This window comes from Erpetoichthys calabaricus, chromosome 6, assembly GCF_900747795.2.
Source record: "Erpetoichthys calabaricus chromosome 6, fErpCal1.3, whole genome shotgun sequence".
In the NCBI taxonomy this organism is placed as follows: Eukaryota; Metazoa; Chordata; class Cladistia; order Polypteriformes; family Polypteridae; genus Erpetoichthys; species Erpetoichthys calabaricus.
The window spans coordinates 149,681,274-149,708,690 of record NC_041399.2 but is presented as its reverse complement, the minus strand read 5'-3'; the positions used below and the strand labels follow the sequence as shown (position 1 = coordinate 149,708,690).

General features: G+C 36.5%; 1 protein-coding gene across 9 annotated transcripts in view; it reads right to left on the bottom strand.

Moving 5' to 3' along the window:
• The window catches only part of amph (amphiphysin), a 288,814-nt gene that overhangs the window by 2,501 nt on the left and 258,896 nt on the right, over window positions 1–27,417 (bottom strand). For 2 of the 9 annotated variants that reach the window (XM_051928840.1, XM_028803982.2), the window contains 6 exons: window positions 19,274–19,333; window positions 16,495–16,539; window positions 11,369–11,416; window positions 10,100–10,165; window positions 8,495–8,764; window positions 2,316–2,417 (listed from right to left, as the gene is read on the bottom strand). In XM_051928840.1, coding sequence (XP_051784800.1) covers window positions 2,316–2,417; window positions 8,495–8,764; window positions 10,100–10,165; window positions 11,369–11,416; window positions 16,495–16,539; window positions 19,274–19,333 — 591 coding nt within the window. The remainder of the gene's footprint in view (window positions 1–2,315; window positions 2,418–8,494; window positions 8,765–10,099; window positions 10,166–11,368; window positions 11,417–16,494; window positions 16,540–19,273; window positions 19,334–27,417) is intronic. The other 7 variants (XM_051928844.1, XM_051928847.1, XM_051928841.1 and 4 more) reach the window with 6 other exon arrangements.

Here is a 27,417-nt window from a genome sequence, read left to right as displayed (position 1 = left end):
CATTTCACTTGCTTAGATTTCATTTTTTGTAGTATAGTGTTGCCACTATGGGGCACCACTTATTCCCCCAAACTACAAGCAACTACAGAAGGTGAGGCCTGGGTTCAACCACAGGTTATTTTTATTTTCAAACAGTACATCTATCTATCTATCTATCTATCTATCTATCTATCTATCTATCTATCTATCTATCTATCTATCTATCTATCTATCTATCTATCTATCTATCTATCTATCTATCTATCTATCTATCTATCTATCTATCTATCTATCTATCTATCGCTAACATCCTCCTTTTGCTCAGTAGTACATCATTCCTTCCAATCCTCTTCTTATCTTTTCTCCTCCACTCTTGTCAGGGGAGTGTGGTCCAGCTCCTCTCTTGACTTTGACTCCCTGGGCCATGAGGAGGGCTTTCTATTAACATCCCAACCCAGGACTACTTCTGTTGCTCAATCAGTCACCTCTGGTAAGGACTTCTGGGCTGGGCAGAACCAATACCAGTTCTTGTGGAGTCAGCATCTGACATCTCCCATAGGTGGCCACCACAGAACCCAACAGGGCAGCCCCATAAAACCCCAACTACTATGCTGCCATGGCATAAAAGATCCTTTTTTGTTGATCAATTTCAAAAAAGCCAAATTAAGTCCACTGTGATTCAGTGCTGTATGACAATAAAATGTGCAAACTTGTAAGGGGTGAATACTCTTTATAGACACTGTATGTCAACAAATATTTCAAATAATGGATTTAGAGGAATGTTCACAATTCTAATTCTACAGCTACAGGTTCCAGTGCTTTTTTTTAACCAGGCTCTTAGTGGAATGTCAGATGTAACACTATGCTATATAAAAAACATTTTTTACTAGCTCAAAAAAGTTGGTAAAGTGTAGCCCTGTTGGGGTACTTGGTTACCACCAGAGTGTGCTGTTGTAGGAGAACAATACTGGTTCCCACATGGCCCAGAGGTTCTCCCAACAGGCAATGCGATGACATGGGAAGCAGTCCTGAGCCAGAGTTGGGAGGCAGCAGATGACACTCTTGGAGGAAGGAAGGAGGAAGAAATTGACTGTATTATAAATGTGTGACTGATCTTTGTACATGTTGTTAATTCTGAAGATGTGGTGGTTAAATAAATACGTTTTATTAGAACCAGAATTCTTTTGGGCATTATTGTGTCTGCCATTTGGGGCTCAATGGTGCCACGTTTTGGTTACTATATATTATATATAAATACAATACCAGTCAAATGCTTTAGAAAACCTGTGTTCTTCCAGTTTATTTTCAAATTTAATCAGTTAAAATGCAATGAATCACCTAAAATGGTGAAAAGATAAATAGTAAACTACCACAGGTTTAAATGTAAACTTTAGGTTAGCAAAAGCTGAAAAAAAAGAAATTTCAACATTTTTCAAATAGGCGTTCTTCAGGGAACAACTAATAGGATAGAGCCTACAGATGTCCTGCAGCAAGTAAAGTAAATTAAGCCTTGCAAGTTGAAGCAAACAATTCACATAGGTGTCCCAACTTCTGTTTATTACTTAAAAACCCTCTGTCTGTTTTTAAAGCAGAGTTGTTATAGACTATGTTACTACACCCTCTGAAGTACTACTTAGATAATATTACACAACAGCTTCAAGCAGAGCTTAACAGTGGTCGAAAAAGCAAGTCTCAGTTTCTACTGTGAAGAGGAGACTTTGTGCTGCAGGGTTGGCAGGGTGAGCGGCAGTGAGAAAAGCCATTCCTTAAAGAACAAAATAGGGCCTTAAAATACCAGTTAAGGACTACTGAAGACTGGAAGAAAATCTTACGGACTGATGAATCGAAATTTGAAATCTTCAGTTCATCACGCATCGAGTTAGTGAAAGGATGGTCCCTCACTGTGTGACACCAACTGTCAAACATGGAGGAGGAAGTGTGATGGTCTGGGGTTCTTTTGCTAAAGGAAGAGTTGGTGACTCGCACAGAGTGACTGGCATTCTGAATCAAAAGGGTTTCCACAGTGTGTCTGTTATATCTGCAAAAGCTGATAATTTTGTACACTTAATGATTCCTTGACTTTTTTGTCATTATTTATTTGTTCTCTGCCACATATGTTGGATATTTGTTATTTTGCACAGCATAAAACTCACACCATTGTAAAAGAGAGTGTTTTTCCATTTTCCATTTCTTAAGTGTAAAAGAATGACTATCTAAAAAAAGTCTGCACATATTCCTGTGCAAAACTGGTTAATATGGTGCTGCCATGATAATTCTATTATATACTTGTCATTGTAAGCAAAGGTTTAATAACTATGGACGGCTAGTTTCATTACCTGATCTTCAGCTCTTTCACAGGGAATAACTAAGACAATGTCGTCCTTCTTTAGCTCAAGTTCATCTGAATTTGCAGCCTGAAAATCATGCAGCAGAATAACCTAAAATAAGAGAAAGATTAGGCAATATTTAATGTTTTTTCATCTGATTTTGTCATTATTGTAAAACTGTGTTTTACTGCATATAAGGATTTTTACAATATATATTGGATCTTTTGAAGGACCTTGTAATTTATGACCCAGCAGGAAGGACAATTATAAATGATGAACAGAAGGGATGGATGAATATCCCAACAAAAATGCATTATGTTCTTTTTTTCCAGCCAGGAAGCCATCAGAGATGGGCACCATGGGTGGATGAGCATCCCAACCAGGATTGCTGATGCTCTTTTTCCTTGATGGAAGGCCAAAATAGAGAAAGGAAGACAGTGGCCATCTGCCTCCCAGAACCTAATGTTTCTCTATTATGCTGGGTGGTAGCATTTCTCTCAGCAAGGATCTAACAGTACACCTGCTGGGCAGTATGGGATTGGTAGTCCCTATGAGCAGCTTTGAGGTAAAGTGAGGTCCATGGCTGATTGGCATCTTTTAAATAAATAATCACCAGACTTGCTTCTTCAGGTTGGGGCATGGTAGCGGGGTAAGAGCAGTTCCTTTTGCGTGATGCGGGGTCGGAAGGCCCTGCACTTGGTGCACAGGTGCAGGATCGCCCATGACCCTAATTGGTGCAAGGAGCTGCTGATTGCTGCAGTTGTACCATGTCCCAGAGTGCAAGGGGGAGAGAACAAAAAACAGACAGAATGTAGAGGAAAGAGAAGAAGAGCCATGAGAACAGCAGTAGGTGGAGAGGCAGGTCAAGCCAGCCGGCCAGCCAGCCAGCCAGAGTGTGGAAAGGCAGCGCAGTTGTTTGTCCCATGTAGGAGCAAAGGTTTGGTACTCTAGATGTGGATCGTGCCTGCTGACTATTCTTTGAGGAGTGGCTGTGGTCGAGGTGGCATCCTCCTCAGGGATCAGAGGGACAACTGCGAGAGCATGAAGGAAGACGGGAGGACAACCGACCCTGAGCGGTCTGGCTGTTACTGCTCGAGGTGGCTAAGACGGGGGTCAGAAGGAGAGGAGTGTGGCTGCTAGTGTCTCTGCCAGCTGAGTGCGCTATGGGTGAGCTGGGGAGACAAAGAAGGAATTGTGTTGGGCTCATCCAAGTCGGGAATAAACAATGACTCGCTGGGTGTGACACTGATTTTAGTTTTCTTTTAAGGTTTATTTATCTCACGGATTCCCACTACACTATTTTAATGGATTATTTATTTATTGGACATTGTTTGGAAGCACTGCATTTTTGAACACTTATTTTGTTCTTTTTTTTAATAAAAGCACTGAGCACTTTGCACCTTCCCCTTGCTTTGTGTGGTGTCCTCATTTGCCAGCTCAACCTTCTGAAACATTCTCGCCGATGGCAGGTTGAAGAGGCTCCCGGTGGGAGCTCTGCGGGGGTCTGTGTGGAGGTGAGGGAGGAAGCCCTGTCCTAGTGAGGTTCTGCCTAGGGAATGCCTTTTTTCAGTCCCGCATTCCTGGGAATGAAACTGCTGTAATTCCTGGGAAAACGGGAACGGCCAAGCTTGCATATATAGCGTGTAAAAGTGTAAAAATCAATCAAGAAATAATAGTTATAGTTGAAAATAATTAAGGTGGCTCCATTGCTGCAGCTTGCACTTCATCAGACAACAGCTTTGAACAGAAACTTGAAATTGCAATGCGTCGGTCTGTTGCATCCGCATTGTCTGTGCCAAGAAACTTGCCATCACAGAATGATGACAAGAAACTGGATGCATCAGTAAAAGTGAGACGGCAGTGTTTTAGAGCAATGGCAAGCGCGGGCGTTGTTTAGAACAAGTGTATCAGTATCTGATAACTGTGCCTCCTACTTCAGTGGAGGCAGAGCGTGCTTTCTCAGCGGCTGGCATACTCTGCACGAAGGTGCGCTCTCGCCTGGACGACCGTGTGCTGGACACGTTGTGCTTTCTATGCTCTTATTACCACAACTAAAGATACATGTACTTATATGACAGCATGAACTGCTTCTGGATAAAGTTAGTCTTTAATTTGTGTCAACATATTGCAGTAGTTTTATTAAAAATAAGTGTCGGTCGTTCTAAAACCGTTCACATGTGAGATGCCCATGCACTGTGTCATCCCTGGGAGCCCGGGATTCCCTGGAATGAAATGCGGGATTCCCAAATTCCCGGGAATGGATAAACCCGTCCGGGAATGGATTCCCTAGTTCTGCTTGACCTGGAAGTGCTTCACGGAAACCATATTGTCACACTGGATGTACTCCCGGGATCAGCTTCAAAAAGGATCCCTCTGGTCATTAGAATGAGTTGGAGTTAGTGGAGGAGGATGACAAAGCTTACTAGTTAAAGAAGGAAAGGACAATAATTTGTAAAAGAAAAAAATGGTTAAGGTATGAAAGAAAATAAAAACATGCCTTTGAACCTGGGTGTGTGATTGTGTCTGAAGGTTGACTGTCTGAGATACACCCTAGCAGTAACAACCTGTACTTCTTACCTTTCAAATGCTCATATGAAAGTGATACTGCTCACCATGTGCACAATTCATTTGCTTAATCTGTGATAGATAAATGAAATGATGCTCTGTTTAAAGGTGTAAAGCAAAACAATGAGTTTTCAATGCAGTGAAAGCTGGACTTGTAAGCTGAAGTAGATGAACCCGCCATAAAGGCAAAACAAAAACTCTCTATGTGCTTTGAATTCAGAAAGATGACTTGAAAATGGTAAAGGCAAGGCTCTGCCTCAGCATGTAATAAAGATAAGTTTTTTTCTCTTTTTATATGACATGGCTTGCTCTTGAAAGCAACTATCACCATGGAGACTTAAATTTAAATTTCATAATACAGTCCTTTGAAAGCTTCATAATTAATTGTTTTCAAACAATATGTAGCTACTAGAGGCGGGGGAAAAATCGAGAGTATTCTAAGATTCTTCATCTCAATATACCATCAATACAATGAAGATCAATGCTGAATTTTTTTTTCCTTATTATCATCTGTGGGAATGATAGCAGAAATATATTTTAATAATATTTGCAGAGCAAAATGCGTGGTTTGTACATTCCCAAATAAAGCAAATGGCTAACTTAGCACTGCTGCAGAGACAACATTGCAAAATGCTCTGTCCATGCTTACTCTGAACATTCTGTTTCAATTGGGTTTTCATGGTTTACAGGGAAGACAGACATTGACATGAAAGATGCAATTTGCAAGCGTTGTTATACTGTTATATGCTATTCTATAACTCCTAACTAGTGCCTTTCCTTTTATGTAACTTTTTTATCATCTTAAAAATATTATTATTATATTGTAAATTTTGTCTGTTTTTCTTTCTGTTTATATTTGATACTTTTCCTGTGAGTATCATTTTGTGTATTTTTAATTTTTTATTACATTATTATGTTGTGTATTTATTATGTATTCTGTTATCTTTATGTTGAGCGTAGGAGTGTGGGGTCCCCTCATCGAGGCTACTTGACTTGGCTTGTTTGTTTGACCCAACCTTCTTGGATACCCATTTGGTTCTTGTTCTTTATTTTTGATATTCAGTTTGTTTATATTCTCTACTTTGCATTTAGGATGTGATATTGGCTATTGGACTTTGGATTTGTTCAAATGTGAATGCAACATTTTGAATACTCTCATTTTTTTAATTCTCTTTTTGTTAAAATGTGTACTACTTTTATGAAAATTACTATTATTAGTAATAATAATAATAATAACTAGGGGGCTCTGCCCCCTGCTCACTTCACTCGCCAAACCCCATGCAGGCCCTACATGCTAGTCATTTCCCAGATCTGCCGCTTGCGACGAATCGTGCTGTGCTTTTGGATAAAAATGAATATATACTCTGTCTTTGATATCTCCGTCTTTCGATGCTATTATCACTGACAATTCGTCACATGTTGGTTTATTATATATGTGAGTGTGATCTTTTGGATTCCAAAAGAAATCCAAGAAAACTTCTTTGTCCTTGTTTTTCAGATAAATTTTGTGTAAAGCGCAATACTTTTGGGCATATGGATTTGTATCCATTATTGGCTGCAGAATTTCTAATACATCTGATCGTTTAACTCTTTCGACTCTATGTTGCATTGCTTCTTCGTGATTAAAAATATATTTCTTTGAAATTAAACTTGTAGTAGCTTTAATTGTTGCAGGACCACATATTCTCATAGCATATGGTTCTGAATCGTGTAAATGTACGTTTTCAGCATTGAATGATGCAAACACGAACAGATTATTAAATATTAGGGATAACTTTGGTGGTTTTTATGGTCCCCCTTTCCATTTTTTAGTCTTTGTTTATTGTTTTCAGATTTTGTACTTTGACAATTAGTTTTCTTGCATTTTTAAATGCTTTTAACCAATTTCCACTGAATAATTCATTAGCTAAAATACTCAAGGTGGTGTGTGAGACAGTGAATATGCAATACTGTTCATAATGACTATCCTTTTTGTCATTATGCTCTCTTTTGCTACTAACTCCAGCAGACTGAGGGTGCAACCCATAACTAGCCCTGCCTTTTTAATCAGTTTGCTAATTTGGTGGGCCTCCTGTGAAGTGATGTTATCAACCTAGCATGATATATTATAGAAAATCCTGCTGGGTATAGCAGAGTATTTTGTATATTAGCCTGTGTTTTTTTACAAAATAAAATAATTTCTTTACATTTTCCACAAGTGCTTTTCTTTTTATTGGTGCTTTCATTTTGATTATGGACACCGGAAACAGCTATTTTGTAATTCAAATCATATGTGCAGAAATGTTGTTTCTTAGTAACAGTGCTCATTGACAGTCATTGTTACTTGACATTGCTTTCTTACTTGAAGACATCATCAGTATGGGGACTATTAAGTTCTGTCACAGGCAGCAACCTAGTTTTGACCCAATAATATAAAAAAAAAGACACGACCAGCATTAATCTCTGTTTAGTGTAATTAGACAAATGAAATCAAAGTAATTATTTTTGACTTTTGTTCCTGTTTTGCATATTAAATCTCTGACTTTGGATTTTTTGTGTTCCTGGGTTCTCAGTCTTTGTCCTGTCCCTCCTTGCTTTTACTGTTCATCTTCTGGTTAATTTTTTAACACCACTAAACTGTGTGATTGCCTTTCACAGATTCATTACATAATACTATTGATATTTTTAAAATGATGTGACATAATGTAACATTAACCCAAAATAACTCAATACACTTAAGATGGTTAGGGGCTTCAGCCTACCCTAGCAGCACTGAGCGCAAGACAGGAATCAGTCAGTGTTACGTCTCTATAATGACATAAAGTGCACATAACTTCAAGACATTTTCAGAGGTGTTATAACACTTAAGTAATGTAGATTTCTTTGAGCGGTACTGATACTGAAACTGGTACTTTCTTAGTATGAAACTGTCTAGTAGAATAAAGGGTACGGCCAAAAATTGTAAAGCAATAACTGTTCAATAATTTATTGATAAATTAAAGTATGAAGGGAAGATACTGAATTATCTTTCTATACCAGCAGTAATTTAAATGTCTGTTAAACTATGCTACTGCTGCTACAATTATAAACCTTCATATAACATACACTACAATCCATCCATCCATCCATTTTCCAACCCACTGAATCTGAACACAGGGTCACGGGGGTCTGCTGGAGCCAATCCCAGCCACTACAAATGTAAGGAAAATCCAGCCGATTTCAGATAACAAAATAATCAAAACATGTGGCCTGTCAGGTTGCTGAAGTGGATGCCCTGCAATATTTTTAGAGGTAGGTGGGTGAGGTGTGATTAACTTGTTATAGCACTGCCATTGCAAATTAGCCAAGCAGAGTTAATTGTCCCATAAGCACTTCAAGTGGCCTTGCACTATTATTGATGCTATTACGATAAACAGGAGTAATTACAGCTCTTGGCTGTCTTGAAAGTGTTTGTGAATTCCTTGGACTGTTGCTAAGAATGGCCTGGCCTGGTCTGGTCTATCCGAGATGCCACTGTGGTCCTTACAAGAACAACTAATAGTGTATCACTGAGTTCACAAATTCTTAGTTGTGATTCATTTTTTGTCTAACCTATGTGAGTGCAAATCCCTAATAAATATACACCCACTTTAACTGTATAATACCTTGTACTGGTATCCAGTTGGAAAGCTCTGCTCTGAATTGGGTTCTGGCTTTACTTCCACATCTGGCTGGCCAGAAGAAGCAGACTCTACTTCTGGCTGAAGTTTCTCTTCTGTGAGTTCTGGCTCATTTTGTGTAGATGCTGGTGGTGATCCATTATCACTTCTTTCATGTGTCACTGTCTCTGATTCATTGAAAGCATCTAACTCGTCATCTTCCTCTTCATTATTTGAAGCAGGTTCAATGATTACTTCTGGTATTGTCTGTTTTACCTGTAGTAGGAAAAATGAAAGGAGATTGGAAAATGTAACCACTTTATAGACAAAAAACCCTATACATCGTGTTCCTTCATAGAAAGTAATTTGCTGAACAAATAAAGGTATATTAGCTTCAAATTAATTAGTTAAATTAAGTTACTGTTTCCCCAAGGAGTCAAAATGGTTTATTAAGATATATTCAAACACTCATCATTTTTCTAAGTACACTTCTTTCATCACAGGGAAGCAGCGAAAGAAAATTTTCGGAGCAGTCATTCAACACTCTATGTACACCCCAGGCTAATTTAGAAGTTCCAATTAATATCTTACACATCTGGGAATAAATATCCTGAAGAAAAATTAGACATATGCTGTGAAATTGTACAGTTCAATTCACAAAGTGACAAGGCTAAGAATAAAACCTAGGCCACTGATGCTGTGAGGCACAGGCTAAACACTGAAAAACAGTGCCACCCAGCATGCATCTGGTGACGTATCTGTATGTACTTATTCTATTATAGAGCCAAAGGGTGCCAGTTCAAGGCAGGGATCAACTCTGCATGTGCTGTGTGTGGATCAACTTGGTTTGATGCTGAGCACCCACAAACACACACACATACACAAACACACAATATCATTCACTCGTACATAAACAGATTTAGAATTGTCAGTCACCTTTACTCGAATGTCTTTTGGAAAACTGGAACAAACTGAAGGAATCTACATGTTCAGATTCCATACAGACAGAACAAGGATTCAAACCTGGTCTGTGGGGCAGCAAGGCAGCACTGCTAACCACTGCATCAGTGCCATTGGCAGAAATAATATTAAAGCCATCTTTAAAAAAAGATCAAAACATATTCTGGTAACACTACATACAATAGTTAAATACATGGGTATTTCAATTCCATTAAGTTATAGCAGTTAGGAAATAAATCAATACTGTATGTAAAAATGCATTAAGCAATGTATAATAATGGAAGTAACTGCATACACAGCACAATATACAGCATCTAGTTATTATAAATCTCCAGCTGGCATCACAAATAATGTATGGGTGTGTTTTACTTTACTCTGAATTCATAATCAACTACACTATCAACAATTAAGAAACTCAAATTATACGTACATGTACATGAAATTATACAAACCCATTGATTACCTCCTTTAAAAAAAAGTTTAAGGTACAATCAGATTAATATGAAAAGATTTTTTATAAAAAGTAAATGTATTAAGCATCCATGGTTTACAATATAAATATCCACAAACTGGTCATGTATCCTTAGCCAGACTTAGTACTACTATAATATTGTTTTAAACCTGATGAAATCTTAATTTGGAAATATCTACCTGGTCAACTTCAGAGTCTTCAGTGACATCTTTATTATTTTCTTCTGCTAGATCTTGTACTACGCTCTAGAAGATGTTTTCAGAGAGTTATAAAGAAACCAAGCTAAATGTTGATATTCTAACAATGAAAGGGGGGATGACTACAGTGATGAAAATTTTATTTTCATGTTCTTTGGCAAAAGAACAAATGATGCAAGTAGGCAGAGGGTGTTAGTGAGCTGTACATTTTAAGAACTACAAGCACTAAAAAGAATTATTTGCAGCACCGGCTATTTAGTATTTTCTGGTACTCTAGTGTAATTATTTACAATTCAGCTATACATCTGAATTCATTGATATTGTCTTGTCTTCTTTTTGAATCAATTTTTTAAGATAAGATTTCGGAAATCACCAGTACAAGACTGTTATGGTCTTGCCTGGCCTATTATCAGGACAATTCAATTTCTTATAAAGGCTTAGCAAACCCATGCAGATCCTTAATGTAGCAGATAGACTCCAGATATCCAATAGAAGACAACTGTACAGCTTCATGTGCACCCTTTAGACAGATAGACTGAGTACATTACATACAGTAGTTCAATACCTGCATCTTTATTTATAACACATACTTTTTACTATATTGTTGGGGTGCACGTTTTTTGAATGGAAGATAACAATTGTCAAATTTCATTAACATAAACTGTATGGGAGGGGAAACACCATAGACATGCAGAATGATATGTTGGCCAACAGATAATTTTTTGGCTTTTGTCAGTGTGCACATCAATAAGAATTGATGAAAGTATCAGTGACAAGATATACAATTCTGATTCTCAAAGCTTTTTCTTTATTATACTGTGTGCCTTTAACAATGTAATACATAAGTAAAGTGTGTCTACCGAAAATTAGAAAATTGTTATTAACCTGTAAGAAAGTTAATTCAATTGATATCCTTCACTGATACTTTGGTACACAAATGTTTTCTACAACACAACAGACTGTAGCATCAAAAATATCTTGATGCAGTCTGCTTTTACAACATATACAGTGAAAAGAACCTAAAGCACATGAAACTCCTGCAACCTTCCAATGAGGTAATCAGTACCTGAGCCAGTACATTATATAATCCAACAGTTTGTAAGTGGCATTTCATCAGGTAAACTGCACAGGGTTTAACTTGAAATGCACTTAAGGTTCTTCTCAGATGTAATGCAGGACATTACTAGATACAGCGCCAGATAACTACAGCAAAGCTAATTCCAGCTTTGTGATACAGCCAGCGATAATTACCACAGCCTGAGATGCTGAGGGTTCAGTTTCTGCATCCTCTGCTGAATCCTACATATAAGAAGAGGTTACTGCTGTTATTAAAATTGACAAAAAGTTTCTTCACAAATTATTTCGATAGCTGTGCTAATAGTACACTCCTTCTGACAATTAGTTCATTAAAAAAAGCAAAAAAACACACACCCTGAACGCATCTTTGACAGCCTCACTCCTTAAAATTAGTCATTTCATTTCTCATTTTTATGTGACACTTTTCATGATCATCACGGTCAACAATGAACAATCTCATATTTTCAGGATTCTGTTGTTCTTGTGGCAGGGTAAGAAGTCTGATCACTAAGATGAAGCACTCACAAACATCATTTAACATTTCTTTGTGTTATATTTATTAAAACTTAAAGTAAAACACATTTAGAACTGCTTCATTAAAGTACAGGAAGCATCTTCAGCATCAGTTCACAGACATCAGAAGAGATGATCTGGAGGCAGTCTTAGGTTCTCCATATTTCAAATGCACTGAGAAGTGTACTTCATATAAACATGCATAGCCTTATCATCAGCAAGCAGGTCCTCCAACTTGCAGGGAAAACTCAGGGGTTGGTGGCAGGATTGGCACTCCAGCCACTGTAAAAAACCTCACACTGTTCAGTGTGGTGCTGAGGTGTCACCCGTTGCACAGCTGCTGCAAGCAAGTCATGCTGGCTAATAAATTAGTTTGGTGACAGCATCAACCAAAGTCAACCAAGCGCTGACAGTTGACAAGTTAATGACACCTTGATTCACCAAGAAGAACAAGTGACCACATTTGACAGAAAATACAGGATTCACTTCAGATTCTAGAAAGTACGCCTACAAGATTAGGGACACCGCTTTAGGAGAGTGGTGGGCATATTCAGTATCAATAGTAAGCAGGACGCCATCTACAAATTGTAAAAGCAAGATTCAAACAAATGATTTATGTTAAGTGTCAAATTATTTGAATGTAAGCCATATACAGGTGGGTCTGGGGTTATGGCAGTCTTTACATTACAATCAATTTGCAGATACGAGTGAGCACATAAAACCTTCAGATCTTTCTTTTCAATGGAATTGCTATTAATTTTCCACTTTTGACTTACAAATGAAGCAAACTATTGTAGTTTTGACTTGAAATAATATGTAGCAGCCTTCACTAATGGTCAGGGATTGTGCAATCCACTGTCACCATTTTCAATCATTTGGTGCTTATGTGTGTATATGATCCCAGAATGTAACAGGAAGCATGTGCATCCATGCATTAATGTCTGTCACATGTGAGTATCTTGATTGGCAGCCGTTCTTTTAACTGTGAGGCAGAAACCATTGCTTGTAATTCCTAGCATCATAAGTACATGTCACTGCTGTGTCATGTCAGGGAATTTAGGTGCTGACAGGAGAAGGTGACAGTAAGTGATTCCTCACCACAGACAGCACTTTCTTCCTGAATGTAACCACCAGCTCGCACAATAAGGTCTTTTACAGGGAAGCAGCTTGATCAGTAGCTGGCCTTTTAGATGACTGGAAGAAGTTGCCGCTTCTATTTCCCAGCATCCTACATACATGTCCCAACTGTACCATCTCAGGCAATATAATTGCTGGGAGGAGAGGCAACACTCTTAGCAATCCTTCAGCAAAGACAGTACGTTTCTGCTGAGGGATCAACTGTCAGTTAGTCGTGGCTATATTAGTTTACTTTATAAAGTTTGAAATGTTTTATTTTAAAATAACTGACAGTGAAAAAAGCTTTTCTGAAGGTGTTTCGTTAACTCAACGTTTCAATGCAAGTTCACACTTACAAAATCAATTTATAAAAGTTGGCAGGAATGGAACTTGTTTATAACCCGAGTGCCACCTGTATTCTATCTACACTATTTAACGAAGATGGTCAGGAGGATGGTGAAAAAAAAGAGTAAATGGTTGACATCTTTGGAACAGGGCATATTTTGTGAGGCTGAAAACATCAGAACCAGAGCCAATATTTGCTAATGAATAGACTGAAGAGACAGATTGATTTAGATAAATGGAGCAACATCAGTGCAGCAAGACTTAAACAAATGAGTGGGTAAAGGATCCAGAGATTAGTTTGCTGGTTGGAAACAAGAGAAAAAATTAGTGATTTTAGATTATAAGGTATTAAAAGGTGATAGAAAAGTAGCAGGATTATTGAAATGGGTCAGACTAAGAAGGGTAGGACAGTGGAATAAGAAGAAAAAGAGTATTGATTTTACTAGGACAGAAGAAAGCATAATCATGGCAGTCACAGAAGATGAGGGATCAGCCTTTCTTTCAATAACACTGCAGCCCTGTACACTTACTGTCGTTATCATATGTTTCTTGAAGAATGTCAAACTTACTGTTTATTTGCTGCACCTGATGCATCATCTGCTGCTCATGCACTGCTTTTTGAATACATTTGTGACATAAGCCGCTGGCTTTCATTTGCTAAGTGACATTGTGCATCCCACTTAAGGCAGATATATTAATGGGCATAAAGATCTATCTATCTATCTATCTATCTATCTATCTATCTATCTATCTATCTATCTATCTATCTATCTATCTATCTATCTATCTATCTATCTGTCTGTCTGTCTGTCTGTCTGTCTGTCTGTCTGTCTGTCTGTCTGTCTGTCTGTCTGTCTGTCTTTAAACAGCTGTATAAATGGTACCAACACCACATGATCATTCAAATTGTAACAGGCATCTTATTTGCTAGGCAGTAAGCACATTTTGGCTTATTTGGACAGTACTGTATGTTCTTTGATTCTGATTTCTTACTTTTTATGGCACCATTTTGAAATTAACCACTTGGGACAAAAATTGAGCTATGATGAAGATGATTCATATTGTACTTAACTGACTAAAATCGCTTTATTAATTTAATGAATAAAGATAATCAAAGAACCAGAACATAAAGAAGAATGTCTAATTACTAAGGAATCACCATTGACCACACGTCAATGAAAGAAATAATTTTAAAAATTAAATTACACATCCATTTTTTCTACATGGCAAATTAAGTCTTTATTATAATTTTGTATTATAATTTTATTTTCCAATTATTTAAAATTAATTATTACATAACAATGCCTTCTGTAACTGTAGCTGTTTTTTAACAACTAAATAAATGCAGGCTATTATAAAAAGAACTTAGACACACACAGAAGATTACTAAAAGACTTAGTGAATACTTCCTAAGAACAAAATAATCCAATATGCACAAATGTCAAAAAAGTTGAATTTTTGTGGAAGTATTTCACACTAAGTATAAGTTTAAATCAATGCCTACAATGGACATTTGATCTTCACATAATCCACCAACAAAGCCTCCACATTTAACAATTTTGGTTTTGATATAATGTACATCTTAATTTATTCATATTTAAAGAAGTTATTCTATTAAGCTCATTTTCATTTTTAAATAGTACAGAGGAGTTTGCTATGTTGTAGTAAAGTAAAAGCTAGTAGTAGTACATTTGTGCTCAAGTTGCTTTTTTATTTGGTTATCGTTTAAATTTTAAATGAAACACATTAGGATATTTATACGTATAAAGATATAATTCTACCTACAAAGGAAGATCAAATGTTTTGAGCCTGATCTGTTTAAAAAAGCACCAGAAAAACCAAACATGTTTTATTTTTCACTGGCAAAGCAAGAATGAATTGGCAAATGCCTGTGTTGAATTACAAATTCAAGGATAGCACACTACATGATTTTGCATTGTTTGACAACCATATTGATTTGATTCTGAAATAAGAAAGGTACACTATAAACCAAGAGTTTTAAAAACTTGTAATTCACATATCTGGATATTTTCAAAATTAGCACCTTTGAACACCACTGTCTGGTTGAGGCTCAAAGCATATTAATCACTGATATATATCAGTTTGATTGAGTTAAGGTGAGAGGGGGCACTGTCACTAATGATATCTTCTCTTTTCTCCACATTATGGAGAAGATGCCCAGTAACGACATTCAACCCCAACTGTGACACCCTGAACAAGCCCAACCCCTTCTGGTCAGGACGACAAAAAAGGCAACGGCCCCAGAAGTTGGCGTCTCATTTGTGACCAGTACTTGAGTCCAAAACGATTGAGAATACAACAGTACAGAACATTTTTTAGTGGCTGATTTTGTATCAGTGTCTCTTTTGTTGTGCCATAGTACACCTTTTTCTTTTGTTGTAATTACACTGAGATTACAAGGTTGATACCCCAACAAACTAGTTCCCTACCTCTATTTACTATATACAGTATATATTATATATATATATATATATATATACTGTATATATTATACATATATATTATATATACTATATATATATATATATATATATATATATATATATATATATATATATATATATATATATATATATATGTGAATTTTCCATTGGGATTAATAAAGTATCTATCTATCTATCTATCTATCTATCTATCTATCTATCTATCTATCTATCTATCTATCTATCTATCTATCTATCTATCTATCTATCTATCTATCTATCTATCTATCTATCTATACAGTATATATATATATATATATATATATAGGTAGGGAACTAGTTTGTTGGGGTATCAACCTTGTAATCTCAGTGTAATTACAACAAAATATATATAGTTAGGTCTGAATTGCAACCTGATTATTTTGATGGTTACCTACCAGGTAACACTTGTGGTCAGTCGGCCAGTTGGCAAACATCCGCCACATCCTCTCAGTTAAAAAAAGCAGATCTTAGATATGTGATACAGTATCTGCCAAATAACACAAACAGCAGGTTTTCCATCCACTCACAGGGGTCAAACCTCATTCTTCTGCGCCTGAGGTGAAGCCTCTGACGTTGACCACAGCAGCTGGTTTGTTTATTTGGTCTGGTGAAGATCTGAGAATTACTTTCTGAGGTCTGAGTCACAAGCAGATTATTTGGTACGTGGTTATGTACCAGGTAACGCTTGTGGTTGGTCAGCCAGTTGGCCAACATCTGCCACATCCTCTCAGTTGCGAGAAGCAGATCTGCCCGAACAACCACAAGCATTTGTTTGTGCCTTCCTTGCACAGAACTGTAAATGCTACATATATATTTCTATTACAACTTTTTAATAGTTACCATTTTTGAAGTGTCAATTTCACTCTCTACATCCATTCTTGATTCCTACATTTGAAGAGAAAAAATTTCATTCATACATGAAAAATAGCACTGAAATTTTGTTAAAGGCAACATTTGGTAATATTATACACAGAGTTGTTTTTTAATACTATGTTAATTCAATTTCCCCTTCAACAATCCCTTGGCACCAATGGCCTAAATTTTTAAGGAGTACATTCTACACCACCTTTTTTTTCTGGATTAAATAACTCTAAGATGTTTATCTACTAAGCTTCCAAAATCTAAATGCTGGAGGTTGGTCAAACATGTAAGTCAGAATTTCACTGTACTCTATACATGTGACAATAGCACTACTCCTACTCCTAATTCTATAACACTGTTAACAACATATCTCCGTGCCTTCAAACACTTTCCGTTGTAGTATATAAACCATTGTACTATTCTCCTTCAAGATTATTCAGCTTAAGATAGCAATACTTTCATATAAGATTTGGTGATATACCAGTTGTTGTGATATACTGGATGAAATTCTTCTTCCAGTATAAGGTTGGGAGCATGCACTGATACAGTGTGAGGCTGCACCAACCACACAATGAACCACCTCAGGATCCCAAATTAGTACCCAAATGTGGCCTTGCAACAGGTGACACATCAGCATGGATTTTGAAAAAAATAATTTACTGGTATTTACAAACCAAGCCAATCTGTGACAGCAAAAGTAAATGTAAAATATTATTTTCTGTTGGTGAATATCTTAAAAGGTAATGTCTTTGTGTATAGACAAACAAGTGAATTACATGCATTAAGTGAGCCTCCCCCTTTCTGAACATTAATCATATTGATGTGTGATTCATCCAGATTGGTGAGTGAATTCAAACAGAAAGGCAGAACAGGCAGAAGTTGTGTCTTGTGCTGTGTATGCCTTACAGCAGCGGCATGAGCGAGTGTGTTAGTGAATAAGATGAGTGACTGAGGAAGACCCTGTACTTTAAATGATTTGAGAGAAGTGCATACCTATTAAATTAATCTGAGTAGCAGAGAGTTAACAAGTGTTTCAATAGATAAGAGGCGCACAAGTTACTCGTAGTGCATTTGTTATTTCAGGCTGAAAACTATTCACAAACGTATTGTAGCAGTATATACTGAGACCATCAGAATTTTTAATTATACCATGATATGAATTTTTGCTATACCATCCACCCCTTCTTTTATCCTACATTATAAAAATCAGTGATTTTTTTACTGCAAATCCACAGTCGTCACTCCTCATGTATGACTAAGTGAATGAACTGGTCTGTTGAGTAGTTTTTCATTTGCTATATCAGGTTAGTATGAAAAAAATATTTATAGCAGTTAACAAGTTTGAAAATGTTGATAACTTTTTTACAGTATAAATACTGTATAATACAGTATAAATTAAAAATAGTACAACTTCAATTCTTTGTGCTCAAGCAATGAAAATACACTGTATTGATTAAGAATTATTCATATTTTCTGAAAGTAGTTTGATTACCACCAAAGACATACTATATACAAACCTTTTTTGTCAGTGTAAATATACAGTATAAGCAGAATGGAAATAAAATAAGAAGTCTAGTTTTGGCAGACAATTAAAATTTAAGATAAACCACAGAAAACAAATTGTTTTCTTGTTTTATACACATTTGTTGCTTTACAGTGGATACTTGATTACTACACATTCATTGCCTTATAGTACTAAAATTCCACAAAAAGTAATTTAATAAATATTAAAGTAAAATTATTTCTACTCATTCCTTTCTATTTTCTATGTTATTAGAAACTTCTGAATTTGGTGCTTTTTCATAAAAGGTAAGGCCCATATACTGAAACAGGTTTTACTAGAAATATTCAAGAAAATATTCTTCTTCTGCATTTTATGATGGCATTATCCATAATAATAAAAAGGGCAATATACACTTATGACGTTAAAAACATAATCTAAATAATACCTTTAATGTGATTTTGGTTGGCTATATACTAATCAACTAAGGATTTAATACAGTATACATCTAACAAAGATTACTAGAAAAAAAAATCATAAATCTGCATTATTTTACAGATTTGCTGAAAGAGTATTGATTCAGCATAAGAAATATTTTGCAGGTGCAGCAGCCTGGCTCTTTTCGTAGTGTCACCTTCACAAATAGCTGGTTACTTTGTGTGGAACAGAAAGGTCAGTGTGTTGTAGCACTGGCTGTGTAAGGCTGAGAGTTCAGAGGCAGCATACATTGAATAAATGACACACAGATAATAAGCCATTGTGGCAAAACCGCAGGCTTCTGCAAAGCATTTATTTCTAAACCAATATTTTAAAATTTGTATAGCAATTGATCTTAAAAAAAAAGATCTAGCCATTATTCCATTTATCCTTCTATTCATTCATCTACCCATCCATTAAATTACTAACTTTAATTAATCCACTCAACGTATGGGCACCCACAGCTCTGAATGTTACTGGATCACCAGGGTTTCCTTAAAAAAATAAAAAATAAAAAATAAAAAAATAAAGCCCGCAGTGAAAGTCTCCTATTTGCTGCATATCAGGGAGATATGGCAGAAAAAAAACCATAAGAATTCACATTTTTAAATAAATACACAAATTATATGTGAAACATATTGTATTCAACCAAATATTATAGCACCATTAATTTGTTAATACATTGGGCTAAAAATGTCAACAGTGATGAAGGCATATGCATATTGTACAACACAATCAGTGAAAAAAAGTAGAAGCGCTTTATAAAAGACAAATACATACCTCTGTGATTTCTCCCTCAGAATTTACTACAGGTTCCTGCATGTCCTGCTCTACATTCTCCTTCATAGGGAAGGAAGAGTATTATATTGTTAATAGTGGTTAGATAAATGGAACTGATATGTTTATAAAATGGTCATGAATGGTACACCAATTTATGATGAAACAGAAGGTGGTGCATTCATGCAAAATTTAAAAAAAATAAAAATAAATAAATAAAACTACAGTCTATGTCATTTGCCCATGGGTCAGCTTGTTGAAATTTCGTTCACATAAAGGAAGCATTTGAAAATGATTGCTGTACGGTAGAGTTAATTTGTTAATACAGAGGTTGGATGAAATTACAGTATTTATATCTTGTATAATAACATACAGTAAGATTATATGTGCAAGTCAATTTCTCTCTGATTATATTTTGAGAATAGCCAGGATATACAGATAGGTGCACAGTGTTTGAATGAATTAATTATTTTTATAAAGGGATTATAACAGATTTATACATCTCCAAGAAACACCCCTGAACCTTCCCCTAGATAACCAGGTTTAGACAATGAATGGATGGATGGACCTTCAAGAAAGAGTAAGCGACTGATCAGTATTACACCTTGTACATCTTTGGGAAGTTCTTTCTTTAAAAGTTGTATGTCTTAAATTATCATTTTTGACAAAGGTTATGACATACTCAGAAAACAGTCTTTGCTGCGGTACCTACTTGGTTAGTAGAGATAACTGTACAAAAAGGCTTAATATTTAACTTGACCCTCCACTAAAGTGCACTGAGATAAAGAAGGTGAGGAACAAACAGTACAGAAGCAATCCTACATGTTATGGGGTTATCATTCTGATCCTAAATGGTGTATTATGCTGCAGGACATTATAGCATGAAGACATACTTTGAAATGTAGTGCTTAAAGTTTGTTGGAATAATGATCTACAATAACAAAATTGGTAAAACTGGCTTAACTAATCACTGCTTAATGGTTTAATGATTATTTAACTACAATGAGAAATTCATGAATTTATGTTGCATCATATTTAATACAACGGTTATTAGGGTAACAGTCTACTATATAATAAAACACTAAGGTCTGTGTGTTCAGTCCCTTAGAGCAATTTGATTAGTCAGTTTGGTTTCGGTGATGCGATGAAAGAAGAAGTGCGAGATGCATGAGGAGGAGTAAACACGCAGACGAAGAGCGTCACCTTCGATGACAGAAAGTATAAACCCAGAAAGGAGGAGAGAAAGTCGCCTCAAAAACAATTACAGTCTGTGAAGCAGGCTTTATGGGAACGAGCTTGAGAAAGGGAGCGCAGGTTAAGAGAGATTTGGACACACAAATACTGAGGAAAGCTGCTGAAAGTACACATAGGAAAAATATTTCTAAATTATTCTGTTACCTGTGTTTGACAGGTACCTTGGCCAGTAAAACAATAAATAAGTGCTTGAATGCCACATGTTAAACAAACAGCTGGCTTTCTAAGGACCCATTGCAGAGCGCAAATGAACCAAAACTGTAAATAAAATATAAAGTGGTGAAAACTATCATTTAATTTTAATACTGCAATACACATATTTGTAAGGGGGTATATCAAAAAACAATGATGATTAAATGGATTTCTCCAGAAAATGTTGTCAAATGAAAATGTATGACTTGAATAATAATAGTTTACAGACTGTCTTTTTCATCCTGTCCATTGATCAGTACAGCTTTACTCGCATTTGATGTTAGGCACAAAATGTAGATACCAGATATTTTGTTATGCTGACCATGATATGAGCAAATGAAATATTAAAATAATGACAAAGAAGGATTCGGTGTGACTTTTAAATGTTTTCAGTTGCTGTTATTAACATGACTAAATTATATCCAGGAGAATACATATTAGGCATATTTGGCATGCAACAGAACTTTTCCCATAAAAATAATGAATGTAGATATTTTTTTCAAATTTACCTTTAAAAAATTTTCTAGAAATTCAGGGAACAAATTGTTAAAATAAAGTCTTAATGTAATGAATCCAATAATCATAAATGTCATGTTACAAATGACATTACATACACTTTGAGTTTTACACTAGACCGACAATCATTTTTGTTGTTGATTCTATAAAGTACGTTTCCCTGTAGTGACTGTATGTTAGGTCTAAATCTTGGCTGAGGTGCCTCTTCTTCTTTTTATTGTTTCTTCCTAAATCAATAAAGTCATGACAGATCTGAATTCCTCTGTGGTGAGGGTTTACATATCCTACAATTGACTGGTGACCAATCAAAAATTGAGCTCTTATGTTTAAGAAGGAATCCCTAACTTAGTCTATCAGCTATTGGGATCGGCCTGAATCAGGCTGCGAACAAGAAAAATAGGCAGCAAAATGTAAATGACAACTTGATTGAATTTTAAAAATGAGAGAATCGGAACCAAAGTTAGACAACAGTTGAACTGAGTGTTGGGTAATTGTTGGTAGATTTCTTACTTTAGCAAAGCAAATGACACTGCACAACGATGAAAAAAAGAAATGTTTTCTTAAAGTTCCTTTCCTTTCTTAGTTGAAATTACCCATTTAAGAATCTTAGGACATACTTTAATGAAAATTATTTAGCAGTGAGCTAAGAAACATTTTGCTTAATGTAACTGGGAAACAAAGTATCATAAGATGCATCAAGTGAAAATCATGTTTTTAAGGCTGAATGGGCATTATGTAGGTCTTTGGGATATGAGATGAAAATGTGAGTACCTGGAGAAATATTACTGGTTAACTCCACTTGGGCAGTAACTGCCTCCTGGACCTATGGGACAGCAGCAATAACCGTGGTGCCACTCCAGAATAAAACCTCTGCTTAAAATGACCTGAACCGTAATATTATCTGTCTAGAAAAATGGGCACACAAAAGTAATGGTTTGAATAAACTTTAGTCTAAATTTAAAATAATCCTGTATTTTTTCCAGTGGAGCTTTTGCATGAATTTTTGAGACCTTATGCGCAAATATCATTAAGTGTCAACCTAAACATCTAAAGTAGGTAAGGCGTTTTTAGGGTGCTCTCCTCTTATCCTTGAACTATAGAAGGTGCACATAAATGTCTGTTATATGTCTAGGAAAATGATGGCAGGTGATCTAAATATTGATCTACAAAAGGCAAAATAATGACAGGATATTAACATGTAGTGCCTGTTTCTCAAATGGATTTCAACAGTGAGAAGAGACCTGCACCATTGAGAAGAACTTGCAAGACTCTTATTGACTTTCTCTAAAAGAGTGAGGTGAAAATTGGACAATTTGTGTACTGTATCTCCACCTCAAGAGGTGATGAGAAGCTTTTAAATGGTTGAATCTTTATGGTTCTTATTGCATCAGCAGATGAAAAACTTCCATTTCACTACAGGTTGTGTTCTTAAAGACATCAAAATATTCTTAAACAGAGAGAATGGCGTACCACAAAAATGGATGAATGAAGAATTAATATGGAGTGAGAATAATTAAATAAAAATATTGTTTAAAAAAGCAGACCAGTTACACTTCAGCCCTCTGCTAAAAGTCAAACAAGGTAGCAGTGCCAAAAAACTGCAAGTTCTGGTTACTCTAAAAGAAGTATTACAGGAGATTATTTTCAGAATATCCTGGGAGATGCATAAGCTATGAACACTTTCTCAGTAAGCAGGTCAGTTACCAGTGTGTATAGTGTCTAGACGGTCATTAGACCACAGTATATGTTCAAGAGAAAGTCAAAGAAGGTATTATTCAATTTATGAGTTTCCAAATATATCTGATGTAATTGATGGCACATGTAATAAAATCTCAATTGACTAGCCTCAAAACTGTTTGTAGAAAAGGATATCCTTTCCTAGATGTGCAACTCATTTGTGATAGCGAGTTCATTCTAGCAAGTGAGTAGGAGCTAAAAGAAATGTAGAAATATGGGTGAAATGCAGTGCTAAGCATCTGTCAGAAGAAGGAAAGTTTCAGTAGGTACCCTCTCTTTATCTGTACTGAAACACTCATCATCCATCCATTATCCAACCCGCTATATCCTAACTACAGGATCACAGGGGCCTGCTGGAGCCAATCCCAGCCAACACAGGGCGCAAGGCAGAAGACAAACCCCTGCAGTACACACACACACCAAGTACACACTAGGGACAATTTAGAATCGCCAATGCACCTAACCTGCATGTCTTTGGACAGTAGGAGGAAACCGGAGCGCCCGGAGGAAACCCACGCAGGCATGGGGAGAACATGCAAACTCCACGCAGGGAGGACCTGGGAAGCAAACCCGAGTCTCCTAACTACGAGGCAGCAGCGCTACCCACTGCGCCACCGTGCCGCCCAACACCTATCATCCTTGGCAGGAAATAGACAGATACAATAGGAACCCTGCACAAACAAGATAATTCATTGAGATTTGTATTGCTATGTTAAGAGGACACTTCATCAGTCAAGTAGTGTTCTACAGTATTCTCCAAAAATTATTGAAAAAAGAGATATTACTGTTATACTCTATCTATCTGTTATTTGCCTGATGCCAACTTATTGGTATGCAGAAATTTTCTGCTATATTTTTTCTCACTGCCATCACCTCTTTAGTGAGGTATCCTTGGACTTTTCCACTTCTGTCTCAAGTACAGAAATTTGCACATTCCCTTTATACAGTGGTTGGCTTTGGGACATCTCCCTTCTTCTATACTGGAATATCTTTTTACACTTTCAACAATCTCAATAATATCATCACTCCAGTGTTTTTATTTTTTCTTTCTTGGTGCAGTTCAGATTTGTTTCTAGAGACTGGGCTTTAATTTTCATGCATGCTTCATTTATTCCAATATTGCCTATGCTAGTATTTTGAATGCACTCATTACTCAATTTGCATTTCTTCATACTGGGCCTCTGTTTTGAACTGTTACTTTCTTCAAAACTTTAGGCAACCTCTTAGAGTGTGCCTTCATTTAATTTGAGTATCGATTCTGAAGGAAACTGAGCAAAAATATTTGTGGTGAGGGCCACATATGTTTGTAAGACTTGGGGTACAGTGACTTTTGAAGATAGAAGGGCACAATAATATATAATGGCCTAAGGTCTTTAAGGGTCAAACCCTGACAAAAAATTTAAACTAAATGAAAAGAAAAAGACAGTGAACTACATCAAACAAACATATATATCACTTTCTGAGCTACATTTAAATACTTTAGATGAAAACAAATGCTTACGTCATTTAACTGAGATATAAGAGAGTTGTTCATCAGCTGTTACTACTTCATAAGAAATTACTTATTATCAATGGTTCCCATCGTCTTATTGTTTTTTTAGATATTCTAGATATTTTAAGTTCCTTGTGTCTTGCCACATTAGACATATATGTATTTAGTTGTTCAGTCTATGGCACATTGCCTGCAATTTGACAAAAGGCAGTGAAATTTGACCTGACTTTAAACACACAGAGAACAGATGGCTTGATGAAATTCAAGGTCACTGATTACACTTCACCAGCCAGCTTCCTTTTGGTGCTGCAAAACTATTTAAGTTTAAATCTTCTAACTTAATCTTTTCTCATGTGATGTACTGTATATATGTCTTTTAAAGACCAATAAACAGACATAAGTAGAAGTTAGCATGTATGCTGGTTATTTTGAAAGCCTTCAAAACTGCCTCAGTGATAGTTCTCGCAGTACAAAAAAATCTACATTGTATTACAACTGAATAAATGTTGAATATTCAGGCTATATATAAAAAGTGTGTAATTGAATGAATATAAGTATCACACAATATGTATATTTGCTGGATAAGAAACTGCAGCTGAGTAATGAAATTTGATTCATTTGAACCTAACTGTGTTATCAATCATTACTCAATAAATTAAGTAGGTTTTTGTTATGGTGGAGGGTCAGAAACAGAATACACTTGTCAGCCTACACACTGACTACAGAAATGTTTATTCTGAACATAAATACAAATGATGAAGTAGAATTTGGAATAATCTGTGCTTAGCAATCAAATTTCTGCAAACAAAAATCAGCCGCACCTCTGGAACACACGGTGAGGTCTTATCTGAAACACATTTCAAGTCCAAGCAACTGCAAAGCTTGCACAGTTGCTATAAGCAGCTAATTCCTGTCTGTAACTAAACTCTTTATTTAATCAGATAGCTAAGGACAACTGGGGACAACAGACATTCAGTGAAGACATGGACATAAATGTTGGTTGCTTATAAACTTACTTGTTATGATACCTGTTTTTTGTGCCTGAAGATTCGGTTTCAACAATTTTTATGCTAATTCATTTCAGATTTATGCAGTAGTTTATTTTTATTTAGACAGTGCGGTTTAGTATTCTGTTTTTCACATGACTTGCCACCATTTTGTAACACTGTCTATAGTTTACAGTTGCTACAGCTGTTTTCAGTGAAATGACATGGAGGTCACATTATGTTTTATGACATCAGGTCTTCTTATAAAACATGGCAGCACAGAAGGATCATTATCCTAGCGTTGGGATAATTTTCAAAAAATTTTCAAGCTTCTAAAACAACTGTTTGGTTAGAGCAATCTCTTTTCTAGTTAAGAGTTTAGACTTTTATCAACATTTTCCTGACTATCCTATTTGGTTTTATTTTGACTCGGATGCTGGTCATTTTTGTCTTGTTGGTTAGTGGTCCTGTCTGTTGTTTGACTGCAGTTTAGCCTCCTCCTTTGTGTTTTTCATCTAGTCATTTTTGTTTCTTTCCACTTTGTGGACATGTTTTGTCTTGGGTGCTTCACTATATTACTCTCCTCTTTCTCTAAAATACACAGCTTGTAAGGTAAATACCAAATAGTACCTATTTTGGTTTTTGTTTACAGTCCAGAATAAATGCTGATGGTAAGGAATATCAGAAAATAAATACCAAATTAATAGCCTAAAAAAGATATCTTGCTGCTTGTAAACTAAAAAATGATATACTGTATTTAAACAAACATACTGTGTGTTACTATACTATATACTATAACTATACTATACTAATAATAATTAAGTCTTGCATTCTGTATGCTATTTTGTTTTTCTCCTGTAGTGACAAATCTTGCAGGGCACCCTGGATATCATTGAGAGGAGTCATAGCACACAAATTGATGGCAGCTCTGGTCTGTACAGGGAACTGAGAAGGATGGCTGCAAGGGCTCTGAGGGCAGATAAGGAGGTGTTGGTTAAAGGAATCTGTGAGCAAGTGACACATCATCTATGGTCTAGTGACCCATGTCCTGCTTACAGAGGAATCAAAGCATTACACACATCTCCGAGAGTTGCAGTCAGGATGACTGATGGAACAGTCCTTATGGATGACGCTGCAAGTCTGACCTACTGGGCTAGCTACTTTGAGCAGCTGTTTATCCTTCAGTTAACTGTGAACGACCCAATCTCACTGAGATTGCGTAGGTGGTGAACCAGCTGAGGGTAAGGAAGATTGCAGGGATCTGTGGTATCCAGGGTGAATTTCTCCAGGCTGGTGGTAAGGATGTCTTCCTGGCATTGTAAGCAATCTTTGCTTCCATCTGGGAGCCAGGCGTCATCTCAACCAACCACAAAATGGAACTTGTCGTTCCTTACTGGAAAGGGAAGGGTGATTGTCTGGACTGCAGTAACTAGAGGGAGATAACACTGCTTTCAGTGCCGGGTAAGAGTCCTGGAAAAAAAACAAGATCCAGGCCATTAATGACTTCTTGGGCACAACCATCAGCAGTGTGTCTATCTACAGAGGGAGTATTGACCATGTCGAGAGGTTTACTTACCTTGGCAGTGCCACTCATGTCTCTGGTGACTCTTCCTATGAAGTCAGTAGATGGATTGGGAGAGCATGCAGGTGTCATGAGGTCACTGGAAAGGGATGTGTGGCGCTCCCGATATCATTGCAAAAGGACGAAGGTGCAAGTCTATAGAGTCCTGGTGCTTCTTATTTTGCTACATGGTTGTGAGACATAGATGCTATCCAGTGACTGGCTCTGTGTCTCTTTGGAGAATCGTACGGTACTGCTGGTTTAACTTTGTGTCATGCAGTCCTGAATGAGGCACATTACCTGCATTGTGGGGGAGTGTCAGTTATGGCACTACGGCCATGTGGCGTAATTCCCCGAGGGTGATCCGGCTCTCAGGATGCTCACTGTTGAGGACCCGAGCGGCTGGACA